We start from the raw sequence: 12,468 nt of genomic DNA, 5'->3' as shown, positions 1-12,468 counted from the left end.
CACAAACATGATGATTAACTATATTTGATGACGTGACAAATTTTTTATTGGGTAGTGTTTGAAAAACCTTTATTGAGAAGCAACACATGGAAAAATGCAAAGCGCCACTGAATGTAATCCCATTGAAAGTAAGTCTCCTGAATCGCATCATCTTTATTAATTAAACATATAGCTTTCACCGGATCACCAGATTGGATGACAAATCTTTTTCTCGTAAAGTGGTGTCTGAGGCAGGAACAGGGGAACAACTACTGTAGTTACTATGTTTGCAAGTTTATCAAGGTGCTCTCCCAAAGAACTCCTACAGAGAGACTCAAAGTACGTTAAAAATACACTATATATTCATTTAATTATTATTATTGATTGTGTTACTATGTCTTTATATATATATATATGTACATATATTAATTTATTTTCCTTTAATTCAAACATGTAGACTCGATGGTTGGAGGAAAAGGTCATACGGCAAGACCAAATCAAAGCAATTCAAGAGTCTATAGCCGGATTTTTTAATGAGCAGGTCATCGATTCCAAGGGCGAGTTCTACTTCGACCCAACACTGCCATTGAAGCCAAGCTAGAGGATAAGAAGAAACTTGTTATGTCACAACAACTATAATGCAATCTTTTGTAATATATGCACATGAAATAATATAATGTAAAATACACATATGCATGCATGCATGTAAATATATATATGATGCATGCATGCATATATATATATATATATATATATATATATATATATATATATATATATATATATATATATTTCTATGCTTGAATTGTGTGATTTAATACATTCATTGTGCTTGAACCGAAACATACTATATGCGCGTATAAATGTATAATTAGCAGCGTACAATATGACTTCGAAAACCTATTTTGAAAAGAAAACAAAAAAAATGAAAAGAAAAGAAAAAAGAAAAAAACCTTTAGTCCCGGTTCGTATTACCAACCGGGACTAAAGGTGCCGGCCATCGTGGCATGTCAGGAGGCACCTTTAGTCCCGGTTGGTGTTACCCACCGGGACTAAAGGTCCTCCTTTAGTCCCGGTTCCTGACCCAGGACTAAAGGACCCTCCTTTAGTCCCGGATGCTTGCTCCCGGGTGGGGAACCGGGACTAGAGGGGGTTCCCCACCGGGAGTAAAGCTCGGTTCTCTACCAGTGACTGGTTTACTTTTCTTTTAACTAAATACATTGATTTGTTTATTCTATCGAACTTTTGCGTAAGAAACAGAAAACAATTTTGTTATCAACCAAACCAAACATGTATGTATGTTTATCTTCTCCCCATGCATGGCTATCATGGAGTAATAATCTGAACACAGGTTGTAGACGCCACGGCGCCCCACGGAGGTAGACCAAAGATCAAAAACCGGAGAACGAGCAGCGCTCGGATGGCTAGCACAGCCGGTGGGCTTGCAGCCGGCGCGGGTCAAATCCTAGGAATCGCAACTGCGTTTCTCATCGGGGTTCACCCCAAATAAATTAGGTTGCCTCTCACATCGAGCCATAAAGGAATGTGACGTGTCCCATCGCCTACGGATGGACCTGGTGATCTTACGAAAGACGTGATCTAGTGATCTGAGTATAGTTATGGATTTATTTGTATATGTATAGTGTGAGTGTGGTGTACGTATGTAGGGTTGATATGAGTCTGTATATGAGCCGATACTACAGCCGTATTCAAATGAGAGAAAAAAAAACAAAAACCGAGAAACCTAGGGAAGCATACCGCGCGCTTGGATTCCGGGACGGCGAAGCCGCTGGTGCCGCCGCATGGCCTTTGAGCATACGATACGAGGAGAGGAGCGCAGCGCAGGTGCGCAGATCGCGTCGGCGCCGCCGACGATTTGGGGCTTGGGGCTCTCTTCTGATTCCACCGCCATATATATATATATATATATATATATATATTGTTAGAGAAAAATATATATTTCTTTTTTAGCAAAAGCTCCCAGCTTCGGGCTCTCGTCCTGCGCGATGGGCTGCAAGTCCTATCCTGGAAACGGCCCAAACATAGCCCAACCTAATAACCACTTGAGCTATGGTGTAGTGGGCCGTCTGTGGACCAGACACCCAGACTGATTCGCTGGCGGCAGGCCGACGGCCATCGGAGACGGAGGTGGCGACCGGTTCCGGCGAGCCGCAGGCGACGAAGAGGGGACGCGCCGACCTGTTCTAGCGAGGCGGGAGCGGGGAAGATTCGGAAGCAGCGATGTCCAAGCGGCTGCTGTCGCGGCTGCTCGGCATGTTCCAATCGCGGACGCAGGTGGGGGTCGACAAGGCCGGCAACCGCTACTTCACCCGCGTCGAGGAGGTCGACCGCGCCAGTACGTGTCCCCGTCCACCCCGCTCATCCTGTCCCTCTGCTTCCCACTTCTCTCTCTTTTTTTTTTTTGGAACCTGCTTCCCCCTTCTTGCACGGGCTTGCCTCTAGTTTCCCCGCTCCTGGTCTCCTCTGGGAAGGAGGAGGAAGGCACGTGAATGCCGGCTAAGCAAATCTCGATGCTTTTGCTTTTGCTTCTTCTTCATGTTGTTCTTGATTGCGGAACATGTGAACAGTGAAGGAGAGGCGGTGGGTGGAGTTCAAGGGCGCCGACCAGGACTCGACCACCGTTCCAGGTTACCTTCCTCCCTTCCTGCTCATTTTTCCGATGAGGATTTTGTGGTGTGAATGTGATACTGTGATTGAAGAAATGGAGAAACCCAATTTAACTAATACGACACCGTATTTGCAGGCATGTATGGATTGTGGCCTTGATTCTAGATTATATGCTTGGATTTGTTGTGTGCATATACAGCATCTCATAGTTATGTCGTGCTTGTAGTCGAGTGGATTTGCTGGCTGAATGGCCAAAGGAAGAAAGCTCCAACACCAGAGGTAAGAGCAAGAATGTGAGACAGCACATTGTCCTTCTAAGTTTTTCTTTATTATATTATCAATTCAAACTTAGCAAGGAGAGCAACATGATCATTGCATCTGATGCTGATGTATCGTTGCTCCTTTCAGGAACTGGCTGAGCTGGAGGCAAGGCGTGAACGTGTCAAGCAAAATATTGAACGTATGTATATGACGTTTCCTACTTGCGTACTCATGTATGATTTTACTAATAAGCCTCACTGTGCATTGTGCATGCTGCTGCGCTGAGCAAGAGTCCAAACACTTTGTCATAGGCATTGGCAGTTGAGTAATCCATGCTAATTGCCTCAACTACTTTATGGTAGCCAATATGTATCATCGTATGCACTCTATGCTAATTTCCATACCATTCACTGGATAAAACTAAGAGAAATGGAATAAAATGCTGGTCAGATATATGTGTTTCTTGTATTTGATGCTAAATTCTTATTGTGTAAATAGAAATTGTATCATATTTTGTGCCAGGAATCCTCAACATGGTTGGATGAAACATGATCACTTGCAAACTTTGATCTCTATTACAACTTTGCAAGCATTCCATCCATGAATTAGAAGGTTAACGTTGATATTCAGTTGTGGGGTGTGATTGGTGGTTGGAAAAGTAACAGGATAGCTTTCGTTGTCGTGCACTTAAAATTTGGTTTGTTAACCTCATGATTAGGGATTCAAGCGCTGACACCAAGTAGTTGTGGGTCAGTCTGCTAGTTAATTTTTATCTCAATTCATTTCCTTTGAAATCTGGACTAGTTCAATTGAGTATTGGGTTGATCTGATGTCCCAAAGAAAGCAAAACTTGCATGCCTACTCATGAGCCAAATTTCGATGATGCGGTGATGCCTGCTATATCTATTTAAATTAATCCATGGAAAACATGTTGGAAGTGCTGTCCTATTGTTTATGGCCTTAATTTTTTTTAGAGAACAGTTGTTACAATATAATGTACTGGATACGTTTGCAGCTATGAAGCTTTCATTCTAGTTGCAGACTTGTAGTGCAGTAAAAGATCCTATTCGTACCAGCATATGTTTGCTATTATGGTGTCACAGCTTCTTTTAAGTTTTGTTTCTTTCAAGAATCAAGATCCTCATGCATGTAATTTTGCATTAGCCTTGGTTATTCATAAAGCTGTCATCTTTTTTTAGTTTGATGGCCAATAATCTGTGTTTTTCTCCACTATGTGTTCAATCAAGTTCTCAAAAAGAAAGAAGAAGAGGAAAGAAAAACCGGTACCCGACTAGTCAAGAAAATTGGTACGTTCTTTCTGGTGCCTTGTACTTCAATACTTGCTTATATGCACTTACAGCTTTCCGTGGATTGTTTAGTATGCTTCCTGTATCACAATTCCACTTTCATCTCTTACTCACTCTTTTCTTTTTGTTTCTCTTATATATCTAATATATTTACCACAAAAGGGATATGATATTTTGACATCATTTGATACCCTGTCGTGATACTTGACAGTTATACAATTCCTCATATTATCAGTTAATTTTCCATTTTAGTTTCTCCCTGTTGTGTTGGTGAAGGGGAAAGAAATCTCATAATGCTTTCTTTTCTCTCCCCCTGATTGTTTGACTGCTGATGTTCCTCCAAATTCAGGGAAAGCCGAATCTCCAAATCTCCAAAGTTTCGTGAAGCAGCAGTTCTCTGGTACTCCTCCAGATCAGCAGAAAGGTAACATTACCTTATTTAACTATGTTTCTCTCTGGGAATATAAGTGCGACTACTTTTGAAATGCATGATGACATTTTAGTTAACACTTTAGGACTTGAGGAGGTATCTAGGCCTAAGGACTCAACTCATACAGAAGATGCTACGACAGACAATGAGAGGTGCATTCCATGATTTCCATCTCAAAGTTCTTTCTGCGAATGTTTTTTGTTATTGTGATGACATGTTATTTACTCTGTAGCCATTTTATTTAAGTAAATAGTACCATCAATGGCCAACTGTATGCTCTTGTGCCTGCCTTTTGCTTTTTATCTGCCTTCAAACATTCAGCATGGTTTTGCAATCTTCTGTGGTACTCCCTCCATCTCAAATTATAAGACGTTTTGGCCTTTTTAGGTACATAGCTTTTGCTATTCACTTAGATATACACTATGTCTGTATACATAGAGTCACAAAAAAATGTCTGTATACATAGTAAAAGTAATGTATCTAGAAAAGCCAAAACGTCTTATAATTTGGAACAACGGGAGTAAAACATTTATGCTGTTAATTTATGTTTAAAGCATCGTGTGGGTGCATGCCCGTGTACACGAGGATAAAGTTAATTTACCAAACTTAAATATAGAAATGAAGTTCAACTTTTAAAGTTGGATATTATAATATCATGGTAAGGCCTGGTGCAAGCGGTAGAGTCTTACCGCCTGTGACCGGAAGGTCCCGGGTTCGAGTCGCGGTCTCCTCGCATTGCACAGGCGAGGGTAAGGCTTGCCACTAACACCCTTTCCCAGACCCCGCACAGAGCGGGAGCTCTCTGCACTGGGTACGCCCTTTTTTTTATGGTAATTTTTACTGGATCTGACAATACGTTCTGGACACCTCGGTCAAACTTCAATTTGGGTATTGCAGAAGTATTGAAAGTGCATCGATTTATTCATGGCTCCAGCTGATATAGGAACTGCATGAGAAACAACAATCTGCTATTGTCTTTATCTTTGTTTTTTCTTTTGCACGAGTCTTCGTCTGATTACATTAATTCTAATTTCAAGCTCGTGTTTATTTGTCTTCAGGTCATCTGAACCAACAGGAACTGGTGCCACTTTCAAGCCAGGGACTTGGCAGCCACCAACATGAATGCCAACCTGACCTCTAGAAGATGAAGGGTGGTGAACCAGAGCATTTTCCTTTCACCTATTTGTGTAACATTTTAACATTTGCTCTGAAAGAATCAATAGCATGAGTTCCTTTTTTTCAGCTGGTTACTCCATCTGATGGAGTTTTAGGTGATCAGGGCCCCATGTTATCCCTGGATTTTTGCCAAATTGTCCTCTGTAATCTTTTTATGGACTTGGGATAGCAACTATAATAAACTCGACCAATGTTTTGAATCAGGGCTCTGTCAGGGACATTGTTCAACATATTTCGGTATGACCGATGCAAAATATTGCCCTAAATGAAGTAAAAGTCTATATTACCCCATCGACTGATATAAAATTGATGTTTTACTTTTATTTGTTGTATATGTCTTTTATATTTTACTGGTATATTTGTTGCCATTATGGGTTCCTGAATGTTGGTCTACAAAATATAAGAATCGGGCCTCAAAAAATATGTGCTGAATTTGTTTGGAGTATGTGTTTGAGCTAAAAATGGGTGAGTTAGATTGCGTACGATCATTAGAGGCCTATTAGCTTCCTTAAGTTGTACAGGCCCTAAAAATGATACTATTGAACTAAGACCCTATTTGATCTATCAAAATACTCCAAAGATACAAACACTCCGATTATAATTCATAATCCTAATTATAATAATTCTATGTATAGTTTAAATTATAATAATTTGGCTAAGCCCTAATATTAGAAAAATAATATAGTATTCTTCAAATTTATGAGTGAGAAGCAGAAATACTAAAAACCTGCTTCCGCCCGCAAGGCCGCAAATACACGTCGACTATATTGGGTAGCCCACCGGCCCACCCCCGATGGAAACCGCCGCGGCAGCCGCCCGATTCCACGAAAACCTCGCCGATCTTCTCCGGTAGCCGCCGTCCAGGTCCAGCCCCACCCTGACCCCGGCTATTCGGCCATTCCCCAGTCCTCCCAAAACCCAACAGCACCGCTGTGGATGACTTCCGGTTTCTCGCCCGACTCCTCACAACTTCCCGCCGGTTTCCTTCTCTCCGACTCCGACCTAGCGGACCAGATCTGCCGCCTGGGGGAGCTCGCCCCCAAGGACGAAGCCTTCGACCTTGGCGACTTCGACCGCTTGATGACTGAAGAGAGGTGAGGCTGTGTACACTATTCTATACCTCAATTCTGTACTTTTCCAGTAGCTTGTGTATTTCATACCAGAAAAAAGTGCTCAAGTTTTGATCGGATTTTTTCGAAACCGGCCGGTTTTCATCACGCGCGGTCAGGTATCGCCGGATACCGCCTGGATTGTTCGCAAGTTCGGAGTAGTCATGGACTATATAATCTTGGCTGCATTTCATCTAAGCTGTAACTGGTTCTAATTACAGCGAAATGCCTTGAATCATCAGGTTGTTGTTTTTCTTTTCCTAGCCTAACCTTGTAAATGAAGCCACCATAGTTAACCCCACGGGTCCACAAGTGAAGGACTGCACACTTTTGTGGTGTTCCAGACTTTGATTTTGCGTGCTGTATCCTAGGCTGTGCAATGAACACATATATAAATATTTTTACTAGCTTCATTTGTTTTTTTTTAATTTGAACAAATGCGTAGTAGACTGTGTATAAAATGTAAGAGTGTTCAGCTTATTTGCTGGATATGTGCTCTGCTGGAGTTATTATCCTATGAAAAGTGTAGTGCTCTTGTAATCTTTGATTAATCATGGAACAAATGTGTAATGGTACACAATTGATGTTTCATGTTTGGTAATAGTTCTAAAATATTTTTTTTTATTCTGTCTTTATTAGAACTGAGGTAGCTGGTACCGCATCAACTGGAGTCACCTTGATGGCATCACCTTCAGCTTCTTCGAGGCCACTGGATTCTGCTTGGGTTCACGCAAAAGTGGATGCCAGTTCAAGAAATGCCATCATATGTCTTCATTGTGGCAAAAAGATTGGAGGCGGCGGGATTACTCGCTTTAAATATCATCTTGCTGGAGTTCCAGGCCAAGTTGAATCTTGCAAGAAGGTGCCTGATGACGTGAAACGTCAGATAATACAACAAATTCATGAGAAGTGGAGAAATGAAGAAAGAAGGTACGAAACTAGAGATGCCTGCAGTTCACGCGTCAAAGATTCTTCAGATGCTATTTTCTCAACTGAGGGAGGCTCTGAAAGCCTATTCAGACCATCAAGGAAGCGAAGAACAGGATACTTTCCTCCGCAAACTACCACGGGTTCAGAGCCAAGCAGTGGCACATTTATGACTTCAGAAGACATGGTTCAACTTCAACATGGTGTAGATGGTACAGAAGCTCCAAATGATCTGTTACATGAAGCTATAATTGCTATGGCTAGATGGTGGTATGATGCCGATGTACCCTTTAGTGCAGCGAATTCTCCTTTCTATCAGCCTATGCTAGAAGCAATAATATCTGCTGGACTGGGCTTCAAGGGACCATCTTATCATGACCTACGTAATCCATTATTGAAACAAATTGCTCAAGACATTCGTCAATATCTGGATGATCTAAAGAAAGAATGGAGCTTACATGGTTGCTCAATTATTGCTGACAGACAAAAGGACTATGGAGAGGGTTCTATAATCAATTTTCTTGTATACTGCCCACGAGGTACTATGTTTTTAAAGTCAGTAGATACTTCGACGGAGAAATCTGATTTACTTGAGATATTTGATCAAGTTATTAGAGAAGTTGGGTCACAAAACATTGTTCAATTTATCACTGACATAGATGCAAGATATAAGGCTGCTGTTAAGGTTCTGGAGGAAAGATATGGCACTTTTGTTTGGTCTCCATGTGCAGCGCGCTGCATTGACTTGATGTTGGAGAATTTCGCTGATCCTAGATATTTTCCTATGGTCAATGAAACTTTAGGTAAAGCCAGAAAGATAACAAAGTTTGTATATAATCATGCTTGGGTTTTGTCTTTAATGAGGAAAGAGTTCACAAATGGTAGAGATCTGTGTCGTCCTGGCATCTCGAGATTTGCTACTCATTTTCTTAGTCTCCAAAGCATTGTTAAATTTGAGAAAGAGCTCCGCCAAATGGTTACCAGCAACAAATGGGTGAAATCAACGTATGCTAAAGGTGGTGTTGGAAAAGATGTCACAGCTATTATTATGAAAGATGTTGACTTCTGGACCAAGAGCAAACATGTTGTTAAGGTCACTGAGCCCCTGTTGCGTGTTCTGCGCTTGGTGGATAGTAATGAAAAAACTTCCATGGGCTATCTTTATGATGCAATGGAAAAGGCAAAGGAGTCAATAAGGGCAAGGATGATGCACAAGGCCTGTCTGTATGGGCCATATGTGCGAGTAATTGATGCGAGGATGGAGAAGCAGCTCCATAGCCCGTTGCATGCAGCAGGATGCTTTTTCAATCCTTGTATTTACTTTAGCCCTTCTTTTAAGATGCAAAGCTATGCATTTAGGGGCCTTATTAAGACAATCACTAGTTTGGTCCCTGATGACGATGTCCAAGATAAGATATTTCTTCAGCTTGAGGAATATAAGAAATCAACTGGTGACTTTGGCCTTCCAATTGCAATTCGTCAAAGAGAGAAACTTAATCCCGGTAAGAATGACTTCCATGTTATGAGACTCGTTGCTACTGTTTCGTTTTGAACTTTCCTACAGAGTAAATTACATAAAGATACCAATAGTCACAAACCCATCAATAATTGAGGCTTGCTCATAGAACTACAACATTTTGCTTCACTCCATTTCATGTCTACCTGGTACCACATGTCACAGGGACACACCAAAAGGCAACCCATTTTGGCTGCCAGGCAGGGTATATGCTGCATTAACATAATTGATTTTTAAATTTTGTGAGTGAAATTAATCTAGTATATGATGATGAGGATAACAATGAAGAATTCTCCTGGACCCAGTCGAGGTGGCAAGCGGAAATATGTTCTGTTTTCTTTTTCCTCCGACTGATCCAGGTGGGTAGGAAAAAGCGAGTGGCAAAATTTGCAGTTTTATGGGAAGAAGCCAGTGGCGTATGTAGGATTTTGGGTATGACTTGATATAAATGGTTTAAGTACTGCAAATTGTAACGTGCCAATATACAATGAGTACAGAATTTACTAAAGCACGTTAAGATAGATTAAAAAGGTGTCTTACAAACATCTTAAAATCAACAGTTAAGTATGAAATTTGACTTAAAAGAAGCTTACATGGCTACATTAGTTGGAAGAAGATTACAATACCAGTATTCCCACCTCACTTGAGTTCTTTTTTCCCATACCTGGGCCTTGGGCCGAGGATTTTTGGGGTGGACCCTGGACCATCGTCACTCCCTAGATCCGCAAATGGCCCCAGGTATTGTTGGGTTTGTAAAATAGCAACAGAAAGTATTCCATTGGTTTGTGACTATTATTAGGCCAAATATTGGTGTGCTTTAAATTTACTCTTTCCTAAATAAAACTGGAAAAAAAATCCAATTTCCATGGAATTATATTTGCCTGGATACATTAATCTCACGTTGTCACATAATTGTTTATTTTTAGTTGCATGGTGGGACAACTTTGGTAATGGAACTATAGAACTTCAAAGGCTTGCAATCCGAGTCCTCAGCCAATGTTGCAGCGCAACAGGGTGCGAAAGGAGCTGGGATACATTCAAAGATCTCCATTCCAGGAAGCTAAGTAGGCTTGAGCGTTCAAGGTTAAGTGATGTTGTCTTTGTTAGGTACAATCTGAAGCTCCAAGAAAGGTACAAAGACTGGAACCACATCATATACGTATACCATCCTGACTTGCTGCTTACACTTCAGTGCTGTCATGCAGGAACCTGCGTAAGCTTAAGGATGCCATAGATCCTATCAGCCTGGACAACATTGATGTCTTGGATGAATGGGTCAGTGAAGAACCTAGCCTTCTCTGCAGAGACGACCTGAACTGGGAGAGCCTAGACGCACCATTTGCCGAACCAACTTTGGACGACGGCGAAGAGTTCGTCGCCGTTGACGACGGCGAGGAAGCCCCAATGGCGGCACTGTCGTGGCCAGCAGCAGATGATTTGTACTGCCCACAACCAGATCAGGACCCCTACCTGTATGTCGCCCAAGATTGCGAAACTTGACTGATTAGGGCTTGTTGTGCCTATGTTATATGGTGAACTGAACCTGAAGCTACCACTTGGACACATATGTCAGGTTCTGATGCTGGTGATGGTTGGGCCGTAGCAGGTCATTTGGGATCAAATTCTGGCGCTGAAATGAAACTATTCTCTTGTTTTGCAGTCTGTAGCATGCGCGACGCATCTGCGATGTTTCAGTTGCCCTTTTGATGCCAATGCTATCAGAGTGGACTGATGGTAGATCTAGCAGACCTGGAAGCCAGTATTTGCCACATCAGGGGGAAAAAGCACAGCAGTTACTGCATATGTGGGCTGCCTGCTAACACTCTGAAATCTGAATTGATGGGCAGATGCTACTATGCCTTTCCTGTCCCAGTGGCCACTGCAGTAGGACTGAAGAAGCACTGCAATGGCCTGTGTGACTAGCTGCACTTTTAGAACAGTGCTGGTGCACAGAGCTGAAAAATAGAATTCCGTCAGTTGCTCAATTATACAACTGGGTCTCTGGTCGACCTGTAGTTTATCTTCGAGTCTTTCTACTAGTAGAAATCTAGATCTAAGACCTGGAAGAAATGATTGAGCCGGCTGATGAGTGGCTGCTGCGCGTGACAATCATATCACACCGGCGTGAGGTAGTAGCATATACGCGATTTGTCCGTCGTAATGATGCGGAATACGACCTCTTTTCTAAAGCCTTATCATCGAGATCAGATGGAATGCGTACTCGTCACGGCTGCCCCGCCGTACACACCCGTCGTCGACACGCCAGAATATATCCTTGTGTTTCCAAATGGCGGCAGCAGCAGCAAGAGGCTTTCTTCTCCGGCCCGAAAGACAGGCGCTGCCTTCTTTACATATATGCACCGTTTTCCATAACAGTGTACCGCGTGCAGGGATCACGAGGCTTATGTGGTGCTCATCCGGTACGCTCCATGTGCAATGACGACACTGATCGATCTCGGTCGATGACAGCACGCGCTACACGATCATCTGTTACGTTCCTGTGCCGTTCCATATCGTCGTTCCACGGAACGTTTCATTGCTCATTACACGCCTGGCCGGCCGGCGGCCTGCTGTACGCCCGGTGGTGTGCCGGCCGGCCGGCCGGCCGGGCACCTAGCTAATAACCGTGCGCGCGCGTCTGCTGCGCGCGGCAGACGACACGGCCAATGCAATTGGCTCGCCGTACGTAGCAGCTAGCTGTCTCGATCTCCATCGCTGGATCGGAGCGCGTGCTCGTCCTTGCGGAGGCAGGAGCTGTCGACGATCGTCTTCAATTCACTCCCGATCGACGATCCCCGGCGGCCGTTTTCTAGCTTCTGGTGGGTGCGGGGTCACCCACGGGCCGTGTCATGTTGTCGGTCCGCGAGACAGACAGACAAATTAAAGCATGGCACTACACGTGCGCCGCAGATCAGATACGCGGCCGGCCGGGTTCACCGTGCACTCACAGACGAGGACCGGAACCGGGCGCGACGATCGCGCTGCATGCTGTAGCCCCTGTAGGCTAGCTGTAGGTGTGTGTATATTCAAGGCGGCGGCCGGCCGGGCCCGTACGTGCGCGAGCAGAAAATCAACGGCCCCGGCCGGCCGGCCGCCGGCCCCGCTTTTTTTCTCTCGCAGTCGCCGATCGACGAC

General features: G+C 43.3%; 2 protein-coding genes across 3 annotated transcripts; both read left to right on the top strand.

Moving 5' to 3' along the window:
• The first annotated feature begins 2,080 nt into the window (after positions 1-2,080).
• LOC136546547 (uncharacterized) lies at positions 2,081-5,984 on the top strand. Its single transcript, XM_066538525.1, has 8 exons — positions 2,081-2,335; positions 2,568-2,627; positions 2,834-2,886; positions 3,016-3,067; positions 4,116-4,175; positions 4,525-4,599; positions 4,691-4,757; positions 5,664-5,984. Exons 1-8 carry the CDS (start codon positions 2,221-2,223, stop codon positions 5,725-5,727), a joined length of 546 nt encoding a protein of 181 aa, XP_066394622.1. The 5' UTR covers positions 2,081-2,220; the 3' UTR covers positions 5,728-5,984.
• A 582-nt stretch (positions 5,985-6,566) lies between these two features.
• Positions 6,567-11,382, top strand: LOC136546546 (uncharacterized). Of its 2 annotated transcripts, XR_010781396.1 has the most exons (5): positions 6,567-6,875; positions 7,530-9,319; positions 10,260-10,464; positions 10,539-10,906; positions 10,994-11,382. XR_010781396.1 is itself a non-coding variant. In XM_066538524.1 (4 exons), exons 1-4 carry the CDS (start codon positions 6,718-6,720, stop codon positions 10,831-10,833), a joined length of 2,448 nt encoding a protein of 815 aa, XP_066394621.1. In that variant the 5' UTR covers positions 6,567-6,717; the 3' UTR covers positions 10,834-11,382. The 2 variants fall into 2 exon arrangements, 1 of the variants encoding a protein (XP_066394621.1); XM_066538524.1 differs by having other exon boundaries at positions 10,539-11,382.
• Positions 11,383-12,468: the final 1,086 nt, after the last annotated feature.

Source organism: Miscanthus floridulus, chromosome 3, assembly GCF_019320115.1.
Source record: "Miscanthus floridulus cultivar M001 chromosome 3, ASM1932011v1, whole genome shotgun sequence".
Lineage (NCBI taxonomy): Eukaryota > Viridiplantae > Streptophyta > Magnoliopsida > Poales > Poaceae > Miscanthus > Miscanthus floridulus.
The sequence above is the reverse complement of the archived record's forward strand: the minus strand, read 5'-3'. Positions and strand labels throughout refer to the sequence as shown.

Bases quoted from the DNA above. Each gene is read 5' to 3' on its own strand.
- LOC136546547 (XM_066538525.1), top strand. From the start codon at position 2,221: ATGTCCAAGCGGCTGCTGTCGCGGCTGCTCGGCATGTTCCAATCGCGG. The intron at 3,068-4,115 runs GTATGTATATGA...TGTTCAATCAAG, and splicing joins TGTCAAGCAAAATATTGAAC to TTCTCAAAAAGAAAGAAGAA. The intron at 4,600-4,690 runs GTAACATTACCT...TTAACACTTTAG, and splicing joins TCCTCCAGATCAGCAGAAAG to GACTTGAGGAGGTATCTAGG.
- LOC136546546 (XM_066538524.1), top strand. From the start codon at position 6,718: ATGACTTCCGGTTTCTCGCCCGACTCCTCACAACTTCCCGCCGGTTTC. The intron at 9,320-10,259 runs GTAAGAATGACT...GTTTATTTTTAG, and splicing joins AAGAGAGAAACTTAATCCCG to TTGCATGGTGGGACAACTTT. The intron at 10,465-10,538 runs GTACAAAGACTG...GCTGTCATGCAG, and splicing joins AATCTGAAGCTCCAAGAAAG to GAACCTGCGTAAGCTTAAGG.